At 44.2% G+C, this 26901-nt stretch overlaps 1 protein-coding gene across 3 annotated transcripts in view; it reads right to left on the bottom strand.

Annotated features, from left to right (window-relative positions):
• Positions 1–26901, bottom strand: part of TSPAN4 (tetraspanin 4) — a 365256-nt gene that overhangs the window by 258300 nt on the left and 80055 nt on the right. The window contains exons 1-2 of one of the 3 annotated variants that reach the window (XM_075425479.1): positions 17402–17566; positions 16733–16812 (exon numbers count right to left, since the gene is read on the bottom strand). In XM_075425479.1, the coding sequence (XP_075281594.1) occupies positions 16733–16812; positions 17402–17459 (138 nt within the window). In that variant the 5' untranslated portion in view covers positions 17460–17566. Of the gene's footprint in view, positions 1–16732; positions 17331–17401; positions 17567–26901 lie in introns of those variants that run through there. The other 2 variants (XM_075425480.1, XM_009931527.2) reach the window with 2 other exon arrangements.

Here is a 26901-nt window from a genome sequence, read left to right as displayed (position 1 = left end):
GCTCTTCTGCCTCTGTTGGCAATTGACTCTGTCTCTGAAGTTATTCATGCGGATACACACTGGTGGGTTCATTGTTCAGTTGAATCTTGCAGTTGTGTAGATAGTGTTGACAGGGATTTTCGGGTTTTCTTTTTTCTTGCTTCATTTGTATAGACTGTACTTTCCCGGGTCTTCAGAAGAAGTACCTGGGGCCATTGAACCAGAGGACCTGTGTACCCCCAAGAGGATTTTATCACCAAGGAAATGTTATTAATGAGCAGTCTTCCACTCTGCCCTGGTTGTTTGTCTTTGTAATTGGTAGGTGCACTCTTCTAGGGCGCCCTAAACTTGCTGCCTACTTCTTTTGAAAATGTTATTAATTAAGCAGGAAGTTGTATTATTGGCTTGAACTTTATAGCTTTCCTTGACACTCCAGAGAGTCTGTGCAGTAATCTAGATATTGTTTATACATGGCAATCTTTTTTAATTACCTTTGATCCCAAGTTTTTAACAGTTCCTTCTAATCTACTATCTGTAAGCCTCACAAAAGGATCATACAACTGGGAGAGTTTAATTCTGGTATCAGGCAGAGCTGAATAAGCTATTAAAAATGTTTACTCATGAGTTATTTGACCAAATTCATAAAATGTGAAAGCAGCTTTACAGAAACAATATAAAATTGTAGCATAAATTTGGAAATCTCTGTCCTTGCTGTCCCCACTTCAGATTGAGTGTTTTGAAGGAGCACATGCCTGTCAAATAGCATACCAGAGACAGAGGTGGTAGCATTGTCATATTTGGTGCAAGTCTCTAACAAATGCTTAGTTTTGATCTTTTGGCAGCATTTGATGTTAGTAGACTGCAAGGTGAGTTTTTTTTCCTGCAAGTGAAAGTGGTTGTTGATGTGCATGGGGCTGCTCCCATCCCCCCTTCTATGTGATTTGTATAGTCTTCAGAAGCTGTGGGTCACTGGGTTGTGAAAGGCAAATGTCTTGTCTTTGAAGTTCCTGTGGAGCATTCTTCCCGGTTCTTTCAGTTATGTCATGTCTGGGTGGAAGTGCCATGGAGAGGACTGTGATAGGAACCATGCTTTTTCAGTTGTGCATATGATGCAGCTGTGATTACTGAGAAATTATGTCACTAGCTAGGGCTGTTGGAGCCAGGCCCTTTTGCCATCACTCATTGCCCAAAGAAATTGTGGGTAGCAGGAGGATTTCATGCATGTGTAGACGTATGTGTTGAGACAGTGGGGGAGGACAAGAGCACTGAGGACCCATGTGGGAATTTGCATGTATCATTCACAATCAGAAAGTGTAACTTTCATTTGTATGTCTTACAAAGCACTGTTCTTATTTATAATTTCCAAATCTTTCATCAACAGTACTTATCACAGCTCTTGCCTGCACAGTGGTTTCTTCTCAGCAGATCTTTGAGCAGAGCAAGTGGTGCTGCTGCAGCATGCTCGGATGCCTGCTTGCTACTCTGAATGGCCTTGATTCTGTGTCTTTTACCCAGCATTTTCCTTATTGACTTCAGCTTCTCTTCATCGTCCTTAGGGAAAATATCCTAAGGAAGGTTTGCTATTGACTCTGCCTTTGCAGAAGTGGTTGCCCATGTGAATGTCTTCCTTCTCTTTATCTGCAGGAGTCAATTTAAACATTTCCTTTGGATGGTTTTATTGCAACTGATTTTTATTGTTATTATGATTGTTCTGAATCCACATCAGCTATATCCTCAGCCTTTTTCATTTTATTTATTTGGCATTCATGTTTCATCACACAAGCATTACTGCCCTTAATCAGACAAGCATTGTATAATCCAAAGCCCATGCCAGACACCTCAGGAGAAGGTGCAGAAAACCTAAAATTGGCAACTATTCCAGAACATTTATGGTTGTCTTATCTGGGGATGTTAAGACTATGTATGTAAAGCCCAGAATGGTGTTTCAGTTCTGCTGAAAGCTCCACAGCAGTGTGAGAAGCTCCACAGATTCCAGTAAGATCAGGATTTTGCTGGCAATTTGTGCCAGCTCTGGAGGTTAAGATAGTAATTTTTCCAGAAGACTTGTACTCTTATAGCTTGGAGACTTTGTAGCTCTGTAGTTTTGAAGATACAGTTCCCTCTGTTCAGTCAATAATATTGTCATGGTAGGTTACAGGGATCTTTCAGTAGAGTAACCTTCCCAGTGGTTATGACCTAATCTCTCCTTCCTGAATAGCATCCATTGATTTTTGTCACTCTGCCATGCTCAGGAAGTGCTTCTTTTGTCAAAGCCCTCTTTTACTGTCAGGTATTTCGACTCATCTGTTTTAGCACTAGAGCTTCTCATACCAATATACAGACCTTTATTGCTTCTATTTCTGGGCCTATGCCTTCCACCCCCAACCCCCCAGCCTTTTTTTTTTTTTATTCAAGACCCCTAATACCCTGAAAGTATCCAAAATGTACCTCTTCCATTTTGGTCTATTTTTCCTGTAGTTCACTAGTGGGTATTCTGTCCTTGTCTTCAGCTATTTCTTGATTATTGGCAAGGAATTTTAGAAATTGTCTTTTCTTTAACATTGCAGAGCAGGGAATGTTTTGGCAAACAGGGCACTCTACCCGTAAACCATTCAAGTATCTTACCAACTTGGCCCTTAAAAGTGAGCACTGACCTGTGCTAGGAGGAGTTTTATCAACCCCTTAATGGACGCCTATTTGCTGGTACAGACAGGAACTAGTGACTGAGTTGTCTGGCAGAAGCATCCTTCAGCTGGTATCATCAATTGCTGCATTCCTCATCTTCAAACTGAGCAGACCTGACTTGACATAAGCCCTATGTGTCTGGAGTCTAAATCCAGGAGGCACGTGAGAGTCAGGTCAGTGAACATTGTCCACAGTGAGTCCGATTTGCATGTGCTTTTTAGCTTGGTCAGTGCTCCTGATTTTGTAATGGGGGTTGTGATTGATATATTGTAGTTCCTTACGTGTAAGAGCTAGTCCATGCAGGCATTTGTCCACGCAGGTTTTTACTGTCAGACTTCCCCTCCTATCATCAGATATGGTTTCACTAAATGTGCTCAGTTATAGTGAAAGGTGCTGGATATTAAAATATGTTTAAGCCATGGTTATGTTTGACTCTGCAAAATCCAAAGACAGTTCCTTAACTTTGCCTCCTCCTTTCCCACGTCTCCACCTTCATTAGATATCACTGATCTGTGTCTGTTCAGGAAATAGCAATTAGGCACATTCATCTGGTAAGGCAACGAGCTCCTGATCAAGCAAAATGCTGCACGTCTGCAAAATTCCAGGTCATGCAAGGTCTGCTAGTCCCATGGTAGCAGCCTGTGTTGCCGTGATGCTCCCGTGGTGCTGTTTGCTGCCTGGGCACATGGCGGGACGCAAGGGCTGCTTTCCTATGGCAGCTGCCAGTCCTTATATGTGTTTCACAGCAATGGCACGGGTTTCCACCTGGTTTCACTGCTTTCTTGGAGGCTGGGGCTGAGCTGAGGGTATATAAGGGTCCCAGAGCCACTTTAGCAATGCTGGCATCCCTTCTGCCCCATGACAACCCCTGCAGTAGCAACTATAAGGCACCTGTGCCTGTGGCTCAGCAGCTACAGGCTGGACAACCCAATGTAGCACAGTGACAGGGTTTTAAGCACCATCTGAGCCCTCTGGCACTGTCTGTGCTGTCTTGTGCAGCAGAAGCCACATAAACATTGCAGCAGAGTCCATGGGTAGCTGAGGGTTAAAGGTTTGCATCTAATTAACACACCACAGCTATTGGGAAACCAACTGTGCCCCTGCAGCTTCCCCAGTTTATTGTTTATTGAGTATTGTTTAGAAAGAATGGACAAAGCATTTGGCAACAGGGGCAAAAATCTAATTTGGGAACAGAACAAAGCAGGGTGTAGCTGCAGAGATAAAACCAAAATCAAACTAGAACTACTCTGTGCAGCACTGGATCTGTGAGTAATCTGCCATGTAGTCAGATAAAGGGTTAAATTGGATTGATGTTTGGGGAAAATGGACCTGTTTGGTAATTCAGTGGAAGATTTGACACCTCTGTTGAGCAACTGAAACAGTACATAATAGCTAATGATATCTATGATGATGAGAAAAAGATGGCTGTTTTACTGAGCATAATGGGGACTGAAGCCTATAACTTGCTGTGCAACCTAACAGCTCCTATTATACCAGCAGACAGCAAAGCACGTGCCAAAACTGTGTGAATCCTGCAGAGTCCCCAGCCCATAGACACCACGTGGCCACAGAGTATTTTCACTTTTACAGACATGATAAAAGGGGGGGAAAAAAAACCCCAAACCTCGACATGTGGCTGGAATTAAAAAAAGAAGTTAACAGAGCATTGCTAGTTAGGACAAAAGAGATGATGCACAAAGAGCATTAACTCCAAGCAGTAAGCAAAGGGAAGCAATCCAAAACCAGGTATTGATGGGATCAAACGTGATTCTAAAGCACCAAGGTCTGGCTCAGATCTCACCAGCAGGATGGAGCATTTGTGCAGCTGCTCGGCCATGTGATGGAGGGCAAGTGCACTTGCTACACCAAATGGTATACAGTACAACATCCCTTACTGCTTTCAACTTTTTCTTTCTTCTCCTTTGTAACCTTCCATCCTACATATATGCCAGGGAGTTGTAATATCATCACTGAAATATGCCCATCCTCACACACATGTTTTCTGAACAAAAGTACACCAGGGAGAAAACGATGCAAGGGTGTGCTTTTGGTGTCACAAACAATTTCATAATCCAAATGAACCCTGGGTCAAAGGTAAATCCCATAGGGACTGAGAATATTTACTGAGATGTTTACAGAAGTTGTAAAACCTAATGAAAAGAAAAGGAGAAACACTTTATTTTAGAAAGAAATCGACTGACATGAAAAAGTACAACCAGTCTGAAGAACAACGTGCCAGAGAACTTCAGATTTCTTAGCTGAGCAGTTCTGTTTGGAGTCAGTGGAAAACAGGGTACAAGTGCCCAGCACAGGGGACAACAAAGTACAATATAGATGGATAGATGGATAGATGGATAGATGGATAGATGGATAGATGGATAGATACACTCCTCCAGCTAGTAGGGGTGAGATTTATAATGAAGGCTCTTCTGCTGTTTTCATAATTTCACATCAGAATTATGAAGTTACTAAAATGGATTAGGTTGCAAAAGGGACCGCTCCTAACACATGCACAGGGAAATCCACACTGCTATTACCGAGAAGGTGGCATGCAACTGTAAGCAGCTTGTGCTAAAAATACTAAGCCAGGAATTGAATGGGTTGGATATTATTTTGCAGAAAGAAATTTCAACTGCAGTGACAAAGCATTTAGTATTTCCAGTTCTAGCCTCAAAATAATAACTCACTGCAACTTTTGTGTCGAGCAAGTAGAATCTTAGAGGAAGGTACCAGTAGCTAAGAAAGCAAAGGAAAACAAAACCTGTGCTTGAAGAAGGACCAGTTCCTTAATTTTGAAAAGCCTATGGAGCATTTGCTGAGAAACAAATGCAGAGAGAAATTAAGTACTTGGAAAACGCCAGAATTTCATCTACAGTAATGAAACACCCCTTTAGTGTCAGCAGTGGAAAAAAATGGGACTGTTCAGTCTGCGTTCTTTCTGGATTACAATTTAACCAGTACTGTAAGTGGAGACACGCGCTCTCCTTAGGAACATGGTATTTTTTCTCAGCGATTGTTAATTGATTTTTCTCCAAGAATTATCTACCTAAAACCTATTTATAAATGGAAATTCAAGAGAGAGAAGGGATATATGCTGTAACTAACATGCAAGAGCATATTGAAGAAGACTGATAAGAGTATGGTAAAAACATTTCAGGTCCTGAGTGAATTTACCCAAGGGATACGAACGGAAGTTGCCATAAATTACACACAGGATTTCAATGATGCTTATTTCAGATAAATACAGCCTAACTTGCTACACTGTTTCTTTGTCTCCAACTTGAACCTGAGACCTCCCTGTGGCACTGGAGCAGTAATTTTACTTGCCACATGATCCCCCTGAAAGGCCTGTTGTGTTGCTGCCATGTTATCATGCCTTTGCAGAACGCAGCGACGCTGACATGGAAAACGGACACAAAAGTTTAGCCTGGAGTGTTACAGACACTTCCCACTTTGGCTGCCAGAAACACTGTGATCACATATACCTCTAGTTTCAGCTTTCCGTAGTGAGAAGCACCAGGAAGGCAACAGCCTGACTACAAAGAGGATTTGCTTGCCTGGGTGCTCCATGCTGTGACACCAAGCTCAAGCACACCAACCAAGATACAGAGACCCCTTATCACATCTGCCACTGGGAGAGGAGGGCAAGGGCACCAAAACAGCACAAGATACAATCAGTATGTTCTCCATGGTATAAACCGAATCCCACTGCTCACAAAAGACACGGAACAACAAAAAACTGAAAATGCGCTCTTACTGGTTATAACACACATGGCTACAATGAATGGACTCATGCACAATCAAATTGTTCCTGGTTTTCTTTGTACTGAAAGACGAGCCAAAAACCTCTCAAGGTCGCCTCTTTTTTTGCACCAGACTGTTATTGCTACACAGTTTGAGGCTTGCAAACATCAGAAAAGTAGTAGTACACTACAAAATTGAAAAAGTCTTGTGGTTGGAGGTCGTGGAGTGACCCATGAATAAACAACAAAATCATGTCTGCTTTTCCATGCCCAGAGATGCTTCAGTATATCTTTTGGTAGCAGCAGTGTGTGTACATAGGATGCATTAGACCATTTCTGGGTTCTTTGTCTTAGTTTGCGAAGTCATTCTAAAACAACATTCTGCATGGATGTAACAAGTACAAAGTAGATGGTGGATGGCCTTCAAGGGTGGGAGCTCGTAACAGATTGCAAGTGGCAGTGGAACTCAATTCACATCCAGAGTTCCAGTTGTTTTGTTGAAGAAAATTGTATCAAACATGTCACCTCAGCTCCTTCCCATGCTGCCACAAATGGATTAGTGAAAAGATTTATTCAGACATAAGTAAACAATTTGTGCTAAATGTCACTTACAAAACAAAAGTACAAATCCTCAGTTGGCCAATACGAAGGCAGCCCATTTACAAACTTCTACAAACCTGACAGGAGCACTGTGGTGGATAGGATGTAACTTAAGGTCAGTTTGTAGAGCGACTTTAAAATAAAGTAACGTAACAAAATGGTCATGAATAACCACATGTAAAAGTGTAGTTTCCACTGGGGTAGGGGGAGGGGATGTTAAAAAATTGCTATTGAAAGACAACCAAGATGTTTTTTTTGAATGCTTAAGTGGTTCAAGACAAACCAGAGCTCTGCTTTATAAAAGACCCATAAGTCCATCTCAGCCCGTATATACCTTCATAATAGCCAGTGGTGAATACTGAGGGAATGTACACTCATGTATGGTGTTTCCCAAGGAGACTTGTACCCTTCCTGCTACTACATGTGACTCCCCAGGTTGTCACAGGAACTGCAACAAGACCAGAAATTGCAGGTACCACTACTGGGAGACAGGAGACCACAGCAGTGGAGGGGAAAAAAGCCCTTAGAAGGTTTGAAGCCCACGAGATTGTATCCTGCGGAGGAAGCCTTTCCAAGCACAGCAGTTCGAAGAGGTCCCTGGTCTTGGTGCTCACAGAGAAGTGAATGAACATATTGAGATCTAGCTCCTTCTCTGTGCTCTCCCTCATAATATTGCGTAGACAACAAGGACAAAACAACTGGCAATTAGAGAAAGAAGGAGGAGGTATAACACAAGCTGGAGCCACTGTCTAATTTTGCCGCAGCAGCTGCTCGCTGCTATCTTTCCTTAGAGATTAAGCTCTCACCCCTCCGTTCTGCTCCCGGGGGAAGCACCTTGCTCGCAGCTCAGACGGTAGGGCCTCCTCGTGCTGCTCATAGTTTAAACCTACAGCCACTGACCACCGACAAAATCTCATTTCCTACAACCAACATTCACCCTCCCTTTAGCTGGCTCCATTCTGCCTCTTTGGGTCCAGTGCTGTCCAACGCCTCTTAAGCCTTGTGGGATAAAAAAAAAAAATTGTCAGCATGTCAGCAGAGCCCCTACTGAGGGAACAACTAACACTAGCAAAAGCACTTTTTGCCATTACAGCCTGCACCAGTCCTCTGAACCAAAAATGCTTTCTTGCCACAAGCAGAGTTTTGCTGGTGTAACTGGAGTTTACACAAAAGCTTTGTAATCCCACCATACACCTGCCACACAGCATTTTTTTAAGTCAGTGAGACTGTTGCTCCTAAGTGCTAAGCCAGTTTTAAATAAGAGACTTAAGTTGTTTAATTCCAAGTATTGTACCCTGTGCTGGCTGTTTGATCATTAAAGTTGGTCACTGTGACAAAGAAAAGCTATATAGAGCAAAAGAAAGTGAACTTCACATGGAAAAATAAAGTGCAAACGGACATCTACATGAAGGGCAGATGGTTGGTTGGATTTCCCTTCCTCACAGCACAGTTTTCCTTGTTCTCCTAGTCTCAGACTAAACCCTGTTAGGCACAGGGGGAAGACAGTTGTCCTTTTGAATGGAGTGGGAGCAGACAGTAGTTTTACCAATAAAGCATCTACTAATGACTACAAGTGGAAGCCAAGAAAGCTCACACCTACTGTAAGTTACATCAAGAGGCCTCTACGTTATCAAAGTCCCCACTGATAGTGCCAGGAATGATATACAGAAGGAAAAAAGGTTCTTCCCTGAACACCTCATGTAAACAAATGTGTAAGCATGGGGTGCTGCAGGAGGAAAAGCATTAAATAAGAGCCAGCACGGATTAATTGGTATGCACAGTGAACATGTGTAATAAACAAAATCAGCACTAGTAAATCACTATCATTTCGTGGTCATCAGATGCAGCGTTTACAGAAATCACAGCAGATGATTTCTCAAAAAGGAGTTTACAAAATACAGCTGGAGGGAAGAGTGAAGATTTAGCAACCAGGATTTTCCTGTAAAGGATGGACTGAGTGAAAACATTAAGATGTTTGAGAAGAGCAGATAATCAAGTATGGCATAACATGCAGAGCAGAAACAAGAGTAGACAAAATAATAATATAATAAGCCAGTATGGATCAAACTGATCTGGATCTAGAGCTTCCCCTTAAGCATACAGCTCAGAGGGACTCCAAGAATAAGACAACATAGAGCAATAGCTGCTGCTGCACTATTTTGGAAGTCCTTGAGAACAAAGGTATTGTGGCCAAGGAAAGAATAAAAAAGGCTATACAAGCAAACCAAAAAAGCAAGCAGGAAAAAAAAAACCAACACAAAAACCCAACAAAACAAGCACCCAGAAGTCTTGAAAGTCTGTGTACAAAAACTTACAAGACCGAGTCATTCTCGTCCTTTGTCCTTGTACAGCAAACTTCTGTCTCATCCAAACTATTATTTCAAATGTATGGCATCATCAGAACAAGCCTCAGTTGAATCATGTTAAATTATAAGGCTCTGCACGTATTCACACTTGAAGCAGGTTGGGAGGGTTTTTTGGAGGGTGTTAGTTTTTCTGTTGAAGACAGATCTAAGAAGCATTACAGTATGACAGTCTAATTACAGACTGCAATTTCAATTTCATTTACTTCTGTTGCATCTTGTGATGGTTTAACATTTCCTAGAGAAACAATTACAGGACAGTACTAAGAAAGACAATTTACTGTCTCCAATCCATGTGAACATGCAGAAGTCATTCCATCGAACTGCACATTTCATTTTTGACCTAGCAGTGCTCACTTTACACTATAAATACCAGAAAGAAGTGTCTTTATATATTTTATATAGATACTGTATATTATTCATATAGAAACTTGTACGGATTTGCTACCTTAGCCAAAAATTATGTTATAAATAAATAAACCACATAGCAGTATCAATAGCTATCACGTTTGAATCAGTAGTGTGTGGAGACAAATTGAGATTTATTCTTCTAGATACTCTGTGGGTACACAGTTGCAAAGAAGCCCTGGTCAGAAGGTTAATACTCTAAAATAAAGGTCCAAAGGGGGTGAAAAGGATCTAATACACTCACAGAGTAAACCGTGACGTGACACCATATTTTGTGGCAGTTACATTGATCATAGCTCAAGATCAAGAAACAGATCTCTCATAGATCAAGAAATCATGTGTAAGAAAGAAGCACTGGCTAGCCTTCAAACATCTTCAAGCCAAGACATCGAGGAGGAGGAATAACGATGGAAATTATTTCATCTGCCTTCTGTCTTGCTCTGTATAGTTCAAAGTATTGGCTGCAATAGATTCAGTATCTGTCACTGTCCAGAAGAGGGAGTGATGTTTGCAGCCATTTCACTCCTTGCTTTAAAAAGGCCAGTTTCTCCACAACTGCAGCATGCCATATCCTGTGGGTTTACCCACTGATGGGTTTCCTCAGTTTTCTGTACTACCAGTAAGTCTGAATTAGGTACAGTGGATATACTTGACAGCAAAACTTACAAGGCAAGGTGCTCAGTCCTGGCCAATACTCATGCCCAAAAAGCATATCAATACATTATCAAACTCACCTAAAGCAATGAAGCTACTCTTTGTCATGAGAAAGGGAAGCAGAAACTGGCCCACAGCAAGCAATTTGAAGATGGTATCTATTATATAGTCAACTTTAAGGCGTTTTTTTCTCCTCTATTAAAAGTCTTCTGAGCCTGGTTTCCTAAGGAAAAGATTATGAAATTGAACTGTGTTGGCTGAGTATCCCACGAATAACTCATGAGTCCATTTGTCACTGTTAGCCTGATTTGACAGATATGCACCCTTTCAAAGTGATTAACTTTCTAAAGGTTTTCAGAAGGTACGCATTTAGGTAGAAAATGTAGCCCTTAGCAATGCCTTCACTGGGAGATAAGACTGCAGCACGATCCCCAACCCCTATTAGACATCAGAATCTACACAGGAAAGAGACTGTATGAACGGCACCGCTACGGGAAAAGCTCTAATTGGTGCCCATATAAATCAGACATCAGGTAACACAATCATCTCTCTCACACTCGATAGCAGCCCTCAATAGTTCTACTTCTCACAGAAATGCCATTTTTTGAAGTCTGTAATTCCCATACCAAATGACTCTCCTCTCTTTAAAAGCAACGCTCCTTAAGAATACATCCTCAGAGAGCCCTCACAAAGTCAGAGACAGAGATAAGATGTCAATCAAGACTGAGCACTTTCTAGAGAAGGTAGCTAACAAAGGAGAATCAGCGACTCAGAGGCATTTACATTCTAGGGTAAACTTCCCATGTTTTAATTACACAGAAGCAAAGTCTGTTTAATCAAATTTTTGTTTGTCATAGATTATCCACCTGTTATACATATCAAAATATACAGCCTGTCTTATTTCTAATCAAAGTGTCTTCTTACAGCACCACCCAGCTGGTAGGCACGTGACTCTCTTCCCTGCAGAACAGCATGCAGCAGCTCCAGCTGATAAGCTCAGCTCCCTGGGATGAGTGGCAGCCTTTGCCCATCAGAAGAGAACATGCACAAATAATGATGATGAGATGGTGGGCCTGCTTTAGAAGTGGCTTACTGCTCTATTGGTAATTTTTTTTCCACCAACTTAAGACTGCAGCCAAGTATAACTACAAAATGATTGCTGTCCTCAGCCACTAACAATCTGTAGAGTTTCTGGCTGGTTTAGCCATCAATCTCATTCAGCTGACTGATGGAGGATGCAGATGAAGGACGAGGAATCCATTTCAAACTTCTTCTCTCACAGAATTCCCCAGCTTTGCGAATAAGCTCAGCTAACAGCTCTCCTCTTAAGCTAATAATGTTCAAGCTAATAATGTCAGATGGTTTCCCAATGAGGTACAAAGAAATGAAGAGACACCCACCGAATCTCCAGAAGGGACCTCTGGAGATCATCTAGTCCAAACCCCCTGCTAAAGCAGGGTCACCTAGAGCAGGCTGCACAGGACCCCTCTGCCTCCACACTCTGGCCAAATCTGGCCAGGATCACTCAAAGACCAATGCCCCATGGTGCACTCCCACATCAAGCTGTTCCTTTTTCCAGCTGCCCTGCACACTCAGTCTTCCAGATATGATAAACATTTCCATAGTTCTTACAAGACATACCCGTGCCACTGAAGTTGAAGTGCAAGGAAGGAAAATTATGACAGTAATGAGGGACTTCTTGTTTTTATTACTTCCCCTCCTTCTTTCCAGTTACATCCAAGTAATAAAGATTGACTTCTGGCAGTATCACTAGTGCACCAGGCCAGCAGTACTTATTAGTGCAGAGCTTCCCAAACTGTGGTTCACAAACCATCAACAGCAGCAAAGCCAGAGCAAGAGACCCACAGCTGGTCCCTGGAATCAGATTAAATAGGTTCTTGGGTTTTTTCCACACACATGTTGGTGCCTTCACTAGTGCTACCTGCCACTTCCTTGGCTCTGTGTTACCATACATTTCAGATTTGCCCTTCATGTCTCGGAAGCCAAGATACATCATTCCCAGGGCTGTATCAGTTGGGAAGTTTATATGGACCAAATGGCAAAGCAAAGCAAAGTGCCTTGCCTCATCTCTTTCGGCAGGAAGGTGGAAAGCAGAGCTCCAGCTACTTGTCCCAGCCATAGTGTGTCCAGTGGATGGTAACTTACAAGTTTTCAAGCTACAAGAGAATATTCCCCTGGGTCTTTGAGAGCCTATTTGCCGGAATGAGAGTCTTCAGATACCATTTTGAAGACTCTGACTTCTTTATAGTGCATACAACTTTAGTATGTCTCAACAATGGAAAGGAGACACATGCATAGAAATGATTAATGGTAAGTTTGATGAATAATAAACTCCTTTGTCTCCTTTCTTTTTGTTGCTGTCTCCTCTCTATAATTAGTCTTCTAACAACTGCATTTTGCAAATTCTGTGCTTTACTGAATTTCTCCACAGCATTACCTGAAAATACAGATATAGGTGTTCAGTTCTTTGATAGGTAAATTTCTACCAATCTAGCTACTTTTCTCTAGCACAGGATCTCTTAAGGAAAGCAAGAGCCACTGGAAACACAAGTACAGTTCTGTGCATTTCCTTTTTTGAGTCTTAGAAGTTAGGGGGTTAGAAGTCAAAGAAAGTGGGAATGCTGGCATAAGCCAAATGGGATTAAGGAGATGACATTTTTCTTTCTATAGCACTCTCACAGCCCTTAGGACACATCCTACTTTTTTTCTAACAAAAAAAGAGGAGGGAAGCAGAGCCTTGGATTACAAGCAGAGAAAGAAAATAGTTCATTTTACTGACTGTCATAAAGAAGCTCTGATGTTTGGAGGACAGAATGTGGAAAACAAATGTTCTTCCACAGGTATTTCACAATGAAATACAAATATTTCATCATGAAATAAAAATATTCTGCTTTTGCAATCATCTGAAGTGATCTTCAGTCTCGACGGCTCAGCAATTCAACAAAAGAAAATTGAAGTCCATAAAAATGAATGAAGTCAGGCAAGTATTATGTGTCAGGTGACAAAAGTTATTTCAGGAGCTTACAAACCAGTGCAGTGATACAATGATGGCTCCTCTGCATCTGGCAATATTCCAGGAAACAGCCTCTGAATGGCAATTCCCATTAGAGCGGCAGCGCTGCTGTCTAACAATGTTTTGTCTATGTTGCAGTACCTTAATACCCCAAAGTAGCTGCAAATGCACCAAGACCAATTTGCACAGGACTCTTCATAGAGAAAAGAGCTACTCAAGGACTATCAGATTTTTTCACACACTAACAGCTGCTGGTCTGCTGTACCAATGGACTGATTCAGCACTAATACTGACAAGACACCTCAGCCTCTGACTCTTCTGAAGGAGGTTTGTGTTCCCTTCAACCGTCAGAAAGAGAAGAAATTTTCTCTGTTTTCACAGTTCTACGACAACTTTTAAAAACTTTACAGCATGAGCACAGCACCTAATCCAATAAAGCTTGCTAGGAACTTTTAAAATCAAGGTCTCTGAGATTTTGTTTCCTGCAAATTCACTAGACTTGTAAGAAAAGGGTCTTTTACTCAGAAATGCAGCACCAATCCCACCGGAGTTGCACAGGGCTGAGGACTATTTTTCTGCCACACTGTGAGAAAGATAGCTGAAAGTACTGGGAAATAGGCTGTAGGGATGCACAAAATGGACTGGAGTTAATGAATAGGAACAGGGAGAAGAAAATGAAAATATGATTTCTGAAGGAAATCAAAGCATTTGCTCAAAACAGAAAACCAGGAATAACTCATAATAGGCATTTAATTCATTTAATGCAATGACCGCTCTCTATACATTGAAATAACTGCAGTTTTTATTTGGAGGTCAAAGTATGAAAAAAACAATTCCTCTTCCTACTTACTATTATCTGTCACTAACCAACTACCTAGCAAAGGGTGGAAGGGAAAGGTGGAGACAGCAAAACTTCCATGAGCATGTATGCAAAGAGAAATCCTGTGTTCTTGCAGAGATGCTTCTCCTTTAATTTCATAAAGTAAAACATGCCAGAAAACTGACAACTTGAAAAACAAAACAGAAGCACCATCAAACTGTAATCATTACAAGATATTTTATCACTAGAAATGGAAATTTTTTTCTGCTTTTACTAAAGATAAGTCAGCTTAAGTCAGTACTTTTTAAAATCACTTCTTTTTAGCTACTTTCTCCACTTGTGAGAAGGTGAAGAGCTGCATCTATTATCTCTACATGCTGTGCAAACCTCATTTGGACATGATCATCATCAATCACTCCTGCTGTGCAGGTAGCATGTGAAAGGGAAACAAAACAGAAATCGTGTTGCAGTATTTGACACCACCCACTCCCCAGCTCGTATGCTCTAGCTTACGAAGAGCCCAACTGGCATATGGTTATTCTCTCTTTTTTGGACCCCTGTTTTTTCTCTCCCTCCAAGCATTTGAGAATAGCTTTGATGGTTTCAGGGAAACAGCAAAAACCTTTCTTTCTCTCTCAAAAAGGATTAAGGCTTTCTTAATGAAAAGCATGCCAGAGATATATTATTATGTGCCATCTTGCCTTTTTAAGTACACACACATTACTTTGTAGTTTGCAAGTACACACACATGACTTGCAACAGCATCTCTTCTTATCATACGCATATGCTTCAGTGGCAGATTAATATTGTAAAAGGAATCAGAATGCAGTTGAGTATCCTTTGTGACAGTGCCATGCAGAGTCCTGAAAAGAGCTATTAATGCCAGCATCCTACTGCATTTCTCTAGCAAACACTTCAGCTAGCTATACTCAGTGCTATAACCTCGACCAGGGACAGTCAGTAGAGGCACAAGGCTTAAAAGAGCAAGAAAGATAGCATTTGTCTTTTTCAGAAAGGTCTGGAGTAAGCTGCAATAAAATTTAGGCAATATTTAAGAATGCAGAAGCAACCAGAGTCAGAGTTGAAAGACAGACTGCAGCCTTACCAACACTCTACCTAACATCTTGACTAGGGAGTAAGGAGAGCACCCTCCTTGTTTCATAGCTTTGGTTAGTACCCTACCCATCCAGTGGACTTGCACTAGTTCACCACATCCTGACTCCTTGGTAAGACTCAGGTCAGCAGAAGTTGCCTGCACTTTCTGTTTTCTGATGCACCAGCACTGCAGCATGCCTGGTTTTAAACAGCTGTACAGCAGCGCACACTAGAGAACAGCTCTTTCTATCTCACAGCCCTCCGTGTACCTCCGACAATTCACGAGAGCACGATCAGTAAAACAGACATGGTAATATCCAACTGCAAATACACACCCCCTCTTTAAGTGCCAGGAGAGAAGTGGTGCCACTTCACAATACCCCTTATTTCCCTCAGCATGTTAATAAACCATTCCAGGAAGAACAAGGCATTTAAAGGCACCTCCTGAGGACCTTGCAACAGACCCTCCCACATATGAATCTAGACGGGAGCCTTTGAACTAGAAATCACTTCCTGCCCTCCCCTAGCAATCACGCTACTCCCTTTTTTACAGGACAAACAGCATTGGTAACCTAAAGCCTCCACTGAGCTCTTCAGACTCCGTCCACAGCCTATGCTCCATTTCATGGCAGCGAAATGACAAACCAGCCTGCTGTTGACAGCCACTTCATTTACTAAAATGATGATGTGGAGATGGATGCTCCTGTGTCCCATCACAGTGTCCACGCATGCCTCATAGTGATTTGACAAGCTCTTGCCACAGAGTAGCAGCCCCAGAAAAAGTCTGGAGGGCTCTGGTCTCCCTCCACCCTTCAGAGCCATGTCTTCAGGAGGGAATGGCAACGCTAGGACCCATCACTGACTGCGACAGAGAATGACCGCCTCGAGATTCCCAATACAGGCTTTAACATTGTGATGTACCAAGTGTGCCACCTGCGATACAACAATGGATGTAAGCATGTGCTCGACCGCAAAATCATGAATGGCCTCAGTGACTTCTCTAAGACTATGCATGACTTTTGAGGCAAGCACACGCAAGAGTGAAAGATTAGGGCAACAAAAGGAGTATACGACTCTCACCGGAACAAAGTGATGAAGGCATTCACGTAACTGACCTCTATAAAACACACTCTTTTGCCCTATGTCACGGTTTTGAAACACAGCTGAAGGCCAGGAAGTGAGGGGGTGAAGGAAACCCTCAGCAGGTTGTCCACCAAACAGGTAGCCTAGGCACCACTTCGTTCAATTTCCAAGTTTAAACTTCTAAGTTCAAGCGCAGCAACAAGTTCACCTTCCGTCTTGATAAGCAGACACAAATGCAACTGCCTCGCAGTTTCAGACATGTACTCACCCAGAAGAGAAGGTTGAAGACAAACATTAGGTACTTGATACACTGCAAGCAGTTGTGAGCCATGCTGCACCTCTTCAGTTCTAGGAGAAAAATAAACGAGAGATCCAGGTAAAAGACAACGTACTTGTTTCCCTTGGGGGACGTGTACTTAGCCTTGGTGGCCTTAGGGCCTGGGTTGGTGTGGAATCCAAAAAAAGAGTTGCTGGCAGCCCCGAACTGGCCACCATACATGCTGCTGTAGCGACGAAAGGTGCCATTTGGGAAACTGTAATCCTTGCTGTCCAGGGAAGGGCTCCTGTGATAGGTCGACTCATCGGTGCTAGACCTGCGCATGGTGGCTTCGGTTCGTCCTGTCACAACTGCTGCTCTGACAGTCGTCGGATGCCAAGGGTACGGGTGAAAGGTTTGCGATTTTCTTTCCTCCTCCTCGCTATGAATCCCCTATTGCTTTGCACCAGCTGTTCTTTTGTCTGCCATCCTGTCAAGGCGTTACACGTGCTGTACGGCAGCAAAGTTGGTGAAGTGAAGTCTGCTTAGCCAGGAGTTAGGGAGCAGCGTGCTTCCACATGAGAAAGACTTCTGCACAAGTACACATTGCCTCCGGTGTCACGATCGTCCCTCCCGGCCCACCCCACTACCAGAGAAGACAAAAAGAGAGGTATACTGTACCCAAAGCAATGAATTTTAAAAAAAGGAAGCGTGACCTCGCTTGGCTCGCAAGTGCCATATAAAACCCCAGCTCCGCATGCCACAGACAGGCAAGAGAGTGCCGCCGCACGAGCCTCGCGGGCAAGGGCAGGAACTATCCAGACGGCGAGAGGCCCCGGCGGCCCCGTTCTCTCCTCTCCTCCCCTCCCCTCCCCTCCCCGCCGCGCCGCCGGGCCCGGCCCCGAGACGCCCGCTCGCTCGGCGGGCCCCGCACCCTTGCCCGCGGAGGGAGCCTGCGGCCAGCCGCCCGCCCGGCTCCATTCACCGCGCGGCCGCCACTCCCCCGCCGCTCCGCGCCAATCCCGCTCGGCGCCCGCCCGCATCGCCGCGCCCCGGCCCGGCCCCGCGCCGCCCGCCCCCGCCTGTCGCAGCTCCTCCGGCACCCGCCCCGCCGTGTGCTGCGTGTCCCGTCCCCCCCCGGGCCCCCGGCGGCGGGACGCGGCGGGTGCTGCCTCAGCCCGGGGGGCCCGCGCAGGAGCCGCCGCCCGGGGCGGGTCTCGGGGCCGCCCGGCTCTGCCCGCCCGCTCCGGAACTCTCAGCGCGGGGTAACCGGGCGGAGCCGGAGCCTGAGGTGCGGCCGGCTCCGAGGGGGCGGCCCGGGTACGCGGGCAGCGCTGCCCGAAGGGTCGCCAACGGGGAACCGCCGTCAAAACTCCGCGTGCTTGGGGAGAGCGGGGCGGGAAGGGCCGCGCTCCGCTTGCTGGAGCTGCCTTATTCCGCTGCCCGTCCGTCCGTCGCCAGGGTTCTGCTAGGTCAGTCAGTCCCGCGGAATCACCGCTCGGCAAAGCGTGCGGCCAGCCCCGCGCTTCCCCCGGGCAGGTAACCTGCCGGCCGGCATCGCACTCCCTGCGCTGAGGAGCACTTCCCTGAAGCCTGCCTGCTCCAACGGGTAGTGAAGAGTTGCAACTCTGCCACAGACAACTTTTTTCATAAAATAAAAATCTGACTGAACATGTGGTAATTGCAGTATTAACTCTCAGGAAAGCAAGGCTCACTTACCATCTTTGCCCTAAATTCCCTGTGAGAGTTACTCACTCCGTCTCCAGGCGTGCCACCTCCTCGCCTGCGAAGCGGGACGGCCTGTCTCTGCCTGCCTTCTCCCATCCCGTCTGCCTTACGACTCTGACTCTAACCTCCTGGAGCTAAGGGAGAAGGTGGCTGGCTAGTATTTTAAAAAGGCTTGCCCCAGCAGAGAATTAATCAAGATGAAAACACATTTCCTGCATGAAGCATCTTGCCAGTCTCAGCACAAATCAAGAGACATAGGCACCAATTAATTAAAGAACAAATTAGTAAAAGTAAAATGAGCTGGTTTTGCACATAGCCTGTGAGCAGTTCACCCTTGCAAACCACCCTCAAATTCTGTTAATTTACAAACTGCACAGCTAGAGTCTAATTATTTCCCTTCATTTCCTCCGCAAACTATAAATACAATGGGCATACCTGGTGGAGAAAGAACTTGAGCACAAAACACAAGGCTAATAACTCCTGCACCATCTGCTTCAACAACTTCGGATGACTTAGAACTTTTCCACTTTTTAATTGCCCTGCCTCTAAGAACAGAGATACTTCATAGCCGTGATACAGCTGAATCTTCTACTCTTCCTCCCTCCCTTTCCTGCATGGTATGAACTCTGTCCCCAGAAAGTAGTCCTCCTTTCCTAGGACATAAAGGTAGTCCCATGCAAGCAGCTCTGTTCCCGGTCCGAGTTTCCAGTACATCATTTTTCATATAGCACCAAACATTTCTGCCTCCAATCTTCCTCCTTGTCTGCACAGCAACTAGACCAGATTGGCAAAGGAAACCCAAAGGTGATTCAAATATTTTTGTCTGTCTCCTGTCAGTATACAGAAGTGTCTATGCACAAAGCTCCATATTAAACAGCAAAATGAAAAACTGGGTACAGCCCTGTACACAGATCATGTTAAAACAGTGTCAAGTCAGGTAATCATTACTTAACAAGGGTGCCCATGGTACTGCAAGCATGTAACCGAGGCCAATTTGGCATATTTACTGTAAACTAGACATCTGAAGGCTCAAAAGCATCTCACTTACTGCTATCTGGATAAGAAAAGGGGTAGAAATAATTTGATTTCACCTTTCCTTAAGGCAAGAAACCATCAATTCCCAAGAGAATTCAGTCCTTAAAATAATTTGTAAAGCCGAGATCTGCAGTAAAAGGGAGAGTTTCAAAATGCAGCTTTTAAATAAAAAATAATAAACATCAACACACAGTGGGTATGTTTCAGACAGATGCAGAAAAACTCGGGGAAGATGGAGGTCCCACACGACCCTTAAAAAAAAGGGTACTTTTACCCCAGCCTCCTTTCAGCACCATCCCTTAGCACACCTCATTGAAATGACAACTTTTCAAAGGCACTTTAGTGTAAAATGTAGCTCTCCAGTCACCACTGTTCTTCATTCTCACACCACTGCCAATGGCTAATTAGAAACAGAGTCATTTGAGATACAGACGTTATATAGCTCTGGAATCATTCTTTTATTAAATCTTCCACACTAGGAAACCCAGAGTCGCTAGCCTGAATTGGAAATCCTTGAGACAGCAACACTGTCCCAGCAGGCTAACTGCAGCTTGGGTGACATGCCTATAGGAAGGAGTAAGACCCTGCAGGGGAACTAGGGAAAAGCAATAAAAAGGGCTGATGTATTCTACTTTCGCCTGTCCGTGGTGGAAAGTGGATGAAAGGGGCAGGGACGTGCCAGGACCCGTATCACTTCAGCCATTACAATAAAGCAGTACATCCATGAACCAAGAAGAATAAACCTCGGAAGCATTGTGTCGCTAGGCCATTATGCCCACAAGGGTGACTCAAGGGGCAGGTGAATTACAGCTTTCGCAAAACTTTTTGCCTAAAATTACAGCCTGGACCTAGTGACGACTGTTCACCTCAGCTTTCCATCTACCTTTTCGCTCCCCATCTGTGTATTACTGTCCTGTGGCCAATTCATATTGATTCCTCTACATGAGAAAGCAAGCACTGTGCAGTCTCGCCAGCAGACATTCAATTTGTATTGATTCTGGTGGCCTGCTACCATTTACGTTGTAACAACTCTGTCCCTGACGCTTTGAGTGGAGGGCTGATAACCCTTCAACATCTCCAGCCAAAACCCTGAAAGAGGAGAGGCAGCACTTGTACCCCTGTCAGATCAGCTCCAGGCGACAAACTGTAAAAGCTGTAGGGATCAGCAGTAGATGTTAGCTGCACCATCCCTCACACCCTTTCTCAGAACAGCCTCATGAGAGGCTTCAGCCATCACCTGAAGGCACACACCCGCTTGTTCAGCCCACGCTTCCCAGCTGCCGCCTCACCCTGCGCTTGCAGTCACCACAGGCCCCGCATCAGACTCCTACCTCCCCCCGCCAAATCTGCTCCCGGTTCCCTCCTTTGCTCCTGTCGCTGTGACCGGCACTCCGGCTCCCAGCCCCACCACCTCGGGGGGGGCAGCCATGACCTGTGGGCAGGCTGGCCACGGCCCGGCTCCTCCTCAAAGGGGCCAGGCAGGACGAAGCACATAGCGGAACAGGTAGGCCCTGGGCGGGGCTGAGGCCGCTGGTGCTGACGCCTCAGTGAGGTTTGCATGTGCCCTCTGAGCACCAGTGACAGTTAACATGTCAACACGCTCTACACATAGAACCTGCCTGTCCCCATAGTTTGGATAAGAGCTGCTTTCTGGGCCTCTTTGGCCCCTTGCTCGCCTTTGGCTCCTCTTTTCAGTGCACGGTGTTTTTCCAGACCCAGCTGCTTCTTTCCCTGTTCCGTGTCCAGGGCTTCCCCTCCTCATGTCTCACTGTGTGTGACACCTCTGTACCCAAAGGAACCATTAATGGAAACCAACGGGTATTTCGATACTGCTTTGGATCAGGCCTCCCTTTATCCATTTTGAATACTGCTTTCTCTTCCTACTCTGTGATTTAACTCTCATGATCACAAAACACCAGCCCCTTCAGGTCACACAAAATGCAGCCACTAACTCACCTCCTCATTAATTTTGTCTCATTAGTCCTTTAACGGTTGCACTGGCTTTCCCTCTACTAATGCCTCTTGTCATTGTCTTCCAAACTGCCTACCTGCTCCATCCTCCTATTGAAATCACCCACTTTGCATTAACCTCAGTAGCCTATTTGTGAGCACCTCATAAAAACTGTTATGAAATAACCCACTAAACAAAACAACTTTAAAAAAATCTTGCTAGAAGCTATTACTGAAATATACTATATAAATATGGGGTACGTATGTGACAACTGCTCCTGTTCTGCAACAAGGGGGTGTGCAAAAGCATACACACGAGACATGATAGTCTTTCTCAGCAGTTTCAGCAAACAAAATGAGTAAGATCAAATATTACTACAAGAGTGGGAGCTTTTTGTGGGTTATTAACTTTGCTCCACAGCACAGTATTACAATCAGATAAGGGCAATCAATCAATAAAGACACTCCAAATAGTTAACTTTTGAATTTCACATACATACAGAGATCACCACGCAAAAGCATTAATCAAAACTGTTTAGCACTGCCTGTTCCCTTCTTGACCAACGTGCCTAGCGAGGTATCCCTTGTCTCCCCCACAGTGCCTCTCTGCAGCTACCGTTTGGTTATGTTTGATTCAGAGATGCAGGCTTTGTAAAAAATGTACCTCTTCCAAAGACTAAGGGAAACATTACCTCTTCTGACTGGCTGGTGAACCAAAGTTCAGGGCCAGGCTGGCTGTTTCGGGTGGGAGAAAAAAAACTTTGTGATGGAGTCTTTGATTTGTTTGCTTTTGTATATTGATTTTGCATGAATACAAATGACTAAAATCGCAAGGCAGAAAGGGAGCGAGAATATGATTTTTAACCTGACAGCCTCAGGCTTCCATATGCCTGCAGTATTTGCACAGCCCTGGCAAGTACTGTTTAATATCATCAATGACAGAGGCAGTGGGATCGAGTGCACCCTCACAAGCTTGCAGATGACACCAAGCTGAGTGGTGCCGTCAACACACCCTGAAGGACAGGATGCCATCCAGAAAGACCTGGACAAGCTTGAAAAGTGGGCCCACGCAAACCTCATGAGGTTCAACAAAGCCAAATGCAGGGTCCTGCACCTGGGTTGGGGCAACCCCCAGTATCAATACAGGCACGGGGATGAAGGGATTGAGAGCAGCCCTGCAGAGAAAGACTTGGGGGTACTGGTGGATGAAAGCTGGACATGAGCCAACAATGTGCGCTCACAGTCCAGAAAGCCAACCGTATCCTAGGCTGCATCAAAAGAAGGGTGGCCAGCAGGTCAAGGGAGGAGATTCTGCCCCTCTGCTCTGCTCTGGTGAGAGCCTGCCTGGAGTCCTGCGTCCAGCTCTGGAGCTATCAGCACAGGGAAGACATGGACCTGTTGGAGTGGGGCCAGAGGAGGGCCACAATAATGATCCAAGGGATGGAACACCTCTCCTATGAGGAAAGGCTGAGAAACCTGGGGTTGTTCAGCCTGGAGAAGAGAAGGCTCCAGGGAAACCTTATAGCAGCCTTCCAGTACCTGAAGGGGGCTTACAAGAAAGATGGGGAGAAACTTTTCAGCAGGGCCTGTTGCAATAGGACAAGGGGTAATGGCTTTTAACTAAAAGAGGGTAGATTTAGACTGGATATAAGGAAGAAGTTTTCTATGATGAGGGTGGTGAAACACTGGAAGAGGTTTCCCAGAGAGGCGGTAGATGCCCCAACCCTGGAAACATTCAAGGCCACATTGGATGGGGTTCTGAGCAGCCTGATCTTGTTGAAGATGTCCCTGCTCATTGCAGGGGGGCTGAACTAGCTGACCTTTAAAGGTCCCTTCCAACCCAAACCATTCTATGATTCTATTAACATAACTGTGGGACCTAGGCGTTGAGCCAGCGCTGTACGATTACCTCTCTGCATCTCCATCCACAGGCTAAGCAATGGAGAAATCTGGTGACAGTGTCCCTGCATGTCAATCCCCTTTCTGTCAGCCCACAGAGAGCAAGCAACCAAAGGGTTTCCTCCCTAAATACTGCTGTGTCCTAAAAATTCTCGCAGTCCAAAGAGCCTGTGCTGTCACGTGTTGCCAAATGCTTTAAGAAATGCTCAAGTAGGTCAGACTTGGAGTCATAAGCCAGTTCCTGAACCAAAAGCAAGACATGTCAAAGCAGCTCCCTAAGAAACAGGCAAATCAAACAACCATCAGTCCTACTCTGGGAAGCAGGTCCTCCAGCTCAAGGAGTATTACCATGGGGCTGTAAACTGAGCACCTCTCAAGAACCTTTTATTGTAGAAACACGAATATTTCTTTAACAAGTAGTCCTGGGTTCAGGTGGGATAGGGTTAATTTTCAGAAGAAGCTGGGAGGGGACACAGCTGGGCCAGCTGACCCAAACCAGCCAAACAAAGGAGATATTCCATACCATGTGATGTCATGGTTGGTATTTAAGTGGGGGAGCCAGCCAGAGCACAGTAATCACTGCTTGGGAGCAAGCTAGGCATTGGGCAGTGAAAAATTTGCACCATGTCTTCCTTGATTTGCATATTCTTTTTATCAGTATTATTGTTATTTCCCTCTTCCTTTGCTGTTCTGCTAAACTGTCTTTATCCCAACCCATGAGTTTCGCCTTTTTCTTCCAATTCTCCTCCTCACCCCATGGCGGGGGGTGGGGACCAAGTGAGCGATGGAGTGAGTGACCACAACACAAGCCAAGCAGACGAGAGCATGTTTCATTGAAACCTCAAACTTATCACATACATAAGAAGATCCCACACCTCCACTTTTATTTCCAGGGTCCTTGTTCATCCATTAGCCATTTCAGTATCTGCAAAACACTGTATTTGCTGGAAAGTGGTTCAGCCATGGATTGCATGGGCAGGAGGAGAAAGTCAGATGTTCTAGAGATTTCCTCAGCTAATATAAAGATCTTTTGATATTCACAGCTGTACCTGCAACTCCTTTAAAGATTTACTGATGCCTCGAACAAAACTTTGAAAAAATATTCCAGTCAGAAGCAATTTCACTTATATAGCAGACTTCAGGGTCGTTTTTTTTTTTCATTTTCTTTCTTTTTTTTTCTTTATAAATAAGGACATTTGCATGAAAAAAAAAGGATCTTCAATACTTAATAGCTCATCTCCTTCTGCTCACATGCCACCTGAAGTCATGATCTTTGGTTTATGGCATAATTAGTTACTATGGAAATAACATAATCATAGACACAGAGAAAATATTTTGGGTATGATTTGCAATGCTCTTTATTTAAGCCTGTGCACAAGTTACTTTTGCAGAGACCTCACTGCTTTTTACGTGCTCTTATCTGCATAACGGTTTTCATCACCTCTGCCTGTACATTCAGACACACTGGTATTGGTACATGCTCTGCTGGCACTGAAGGCATTTTCTTCACCCATATTTGAGCATCTACATGTTTAAACAGTGATGAGAGCATACATGCATGCAGAAAAGCTGGTGCTAAGTTAGACTAAACAAAAAAAATCTCTTCAAAAATGGTTTGGGATTGGGCCCAAAAACCCTGTGCACCACAGAGCTCCCTTGCCATTTGTGCTTTCTGGGCTTCTGTCATCCTAGACTTTGCTAATGATTTCTGTTGTCCAATAATAAAAATTTTAAGTATGGAGATTCCCTGTTTCCCTAGCAAATTCTGTGTATTTAAGTCCTGGACAGAGGATTATTGCTGCAGACGAAAGATAAGCAGTGCCAGTCACTGAACTCCTGGAGAAGCAGAAGCCCTGTTCCTCTGCCAACACCCTCAGTAATAAAGAATGAAAGAACAGAAATAAAGAATCCTTCTGATACCCTGTACAAGATGAGTTGTGGCCCAAAGAAGATCTTTGTCAAGACCTATCTTTGCGGTGTCAGCAGGTCTTAGCAGCAGCACAAATGCAATTTATGTGCTAGTTTTCTTAAAATCAGGTTAGTTTCTCTAACCTGAGAGATCAGTTGATGTTCAAAGAAATACCACTTCAAACACACACGTGCTACTCAGGATCTTTCTGTCAAGTATAAAGCAATCAATCAGACACGAATATCTTTAAACTGCACAGTTCTGATGGTTTGTGAATGCAGGTATTTTAAAGCAGAAGCAAACAAAACAAAACAATGACTTAGAAAAATTCAAAGATTCATTAATGTTTCCTAACTAGGGTCTGCCTTTTAACATCTTCATGGATTTTGTCCTTGAAGATGGATTCTCTTCTTGTCTTGCATCCTTCAAAACACGGCTAGGGTTTTGCAAGCATATAAGCATGAAGCAAAGTTCATATAACCGTATTTCAGCTCCATTTCAAAAACGATGAAGGCCCAGCAGCGTTCACTGACCTCACAGGGATCTGAGTGCTCAGCACTTCTGAGAATCAGGTCACAGAGAGCCCATTTCAGCAAAGTACTCAACCACAGTTTTCACGGCATTGAGATATTCATGTACTTAAATAGTAAGCACACACTTAATTGTTTTCATGAGCAGGATTGTACACAAGCATGAGAAATACAGTGTATGATAGAACGCAGATCAAGCTGGACTCTGTATACAGCTGCTGTAGCAGGAGGAATGACTCTGTGAGCACACATCTTTGAGGCTACTGCTTCGCACATCTGCCTGGAGAGCTGGCTGGGGGATGCCTTCAGCCAAACCAAGCAAAGTTCATTCAGGTGGTTTGAAACGGGGTAAGGAGCTCCCCTGTCATCAGGGCAGCCAACCAATGGGAGCAAGCACACCAAGACCCCAGGGCAGGCCAGAGAAGCAATCTCTGCAGCTGCATTGCTGGGTCTGCATCTTTCTCTTCATAGCCAAAAGGCTCTTTCTAAAATCCTAGCTTAAAGATAAATACACCTCTTTTTCCAAAAATGGAGAGAAAATAAAGCCCTAAGGGAGCAACAGACGTCCTTTTCATCTTGAAAGATAACAGCTTCTTGGAATAAGCAAACGGATGTTATTTTTTATGACTTGGAAGTTCTGTCACACCAGCTCAAGGCATTTCTTACAATACAAGCTGTGCTGGAGAGAGCTTAAAACTAAAACTGAAGCATCAAAGAGCCTGCAGCAAATTAAAAGAGTATTTGAAAGGAAATAATAAAACCACTAGGTGATGATTAAATATTGATATTAAAATGGAATGGACCTGTGCAAAGACAGTGCAACTGACCATACATATTTTTATGTATTATGTTATCAGCTATTACTCCTCTTCTTGATGTTGTAAGGAAACACATGGCTGATATCATCCCACATAGTAAAAGTAAACAGCAGAGTATGTCTTATCCCTGACATCTCTGTAACCATTCAAGCAAAAAAAGAGGAGCTTCTGCTATCAAAAAACCCCCAGAATTCTGGGTAGGAGCACAAGCTTTGGCTTTCTGCTTTGCCATTCTGAGCATTCATAACAGCGAACAGCCAAAAATAACTTCAGGAGTGATACCAGCAGACATACTTTCAAATACGTTTCTTG

This window comes from Opisthocomus hoazin, chromosome 7 (assembly GCF_030867145.1).
Source record: "Opisthocomus hoazin isolate bOpiHoa1 chromosome 7, bOpiHoa1.hap1, whole genome shotgun sequence".
NCBI classification, from domain to species: Eukaryota; Metazoa; Chordata; class Aves; order Opisthocomiformes; family Opisthocomidae; genus Opisthocomus; species Opisthocomus hoazin.
The sequence above is the reverse complement of the archived record's forward strand: the minus strand, read 5'-3'. Positions and strand labels throughout refer to the sequence as shown.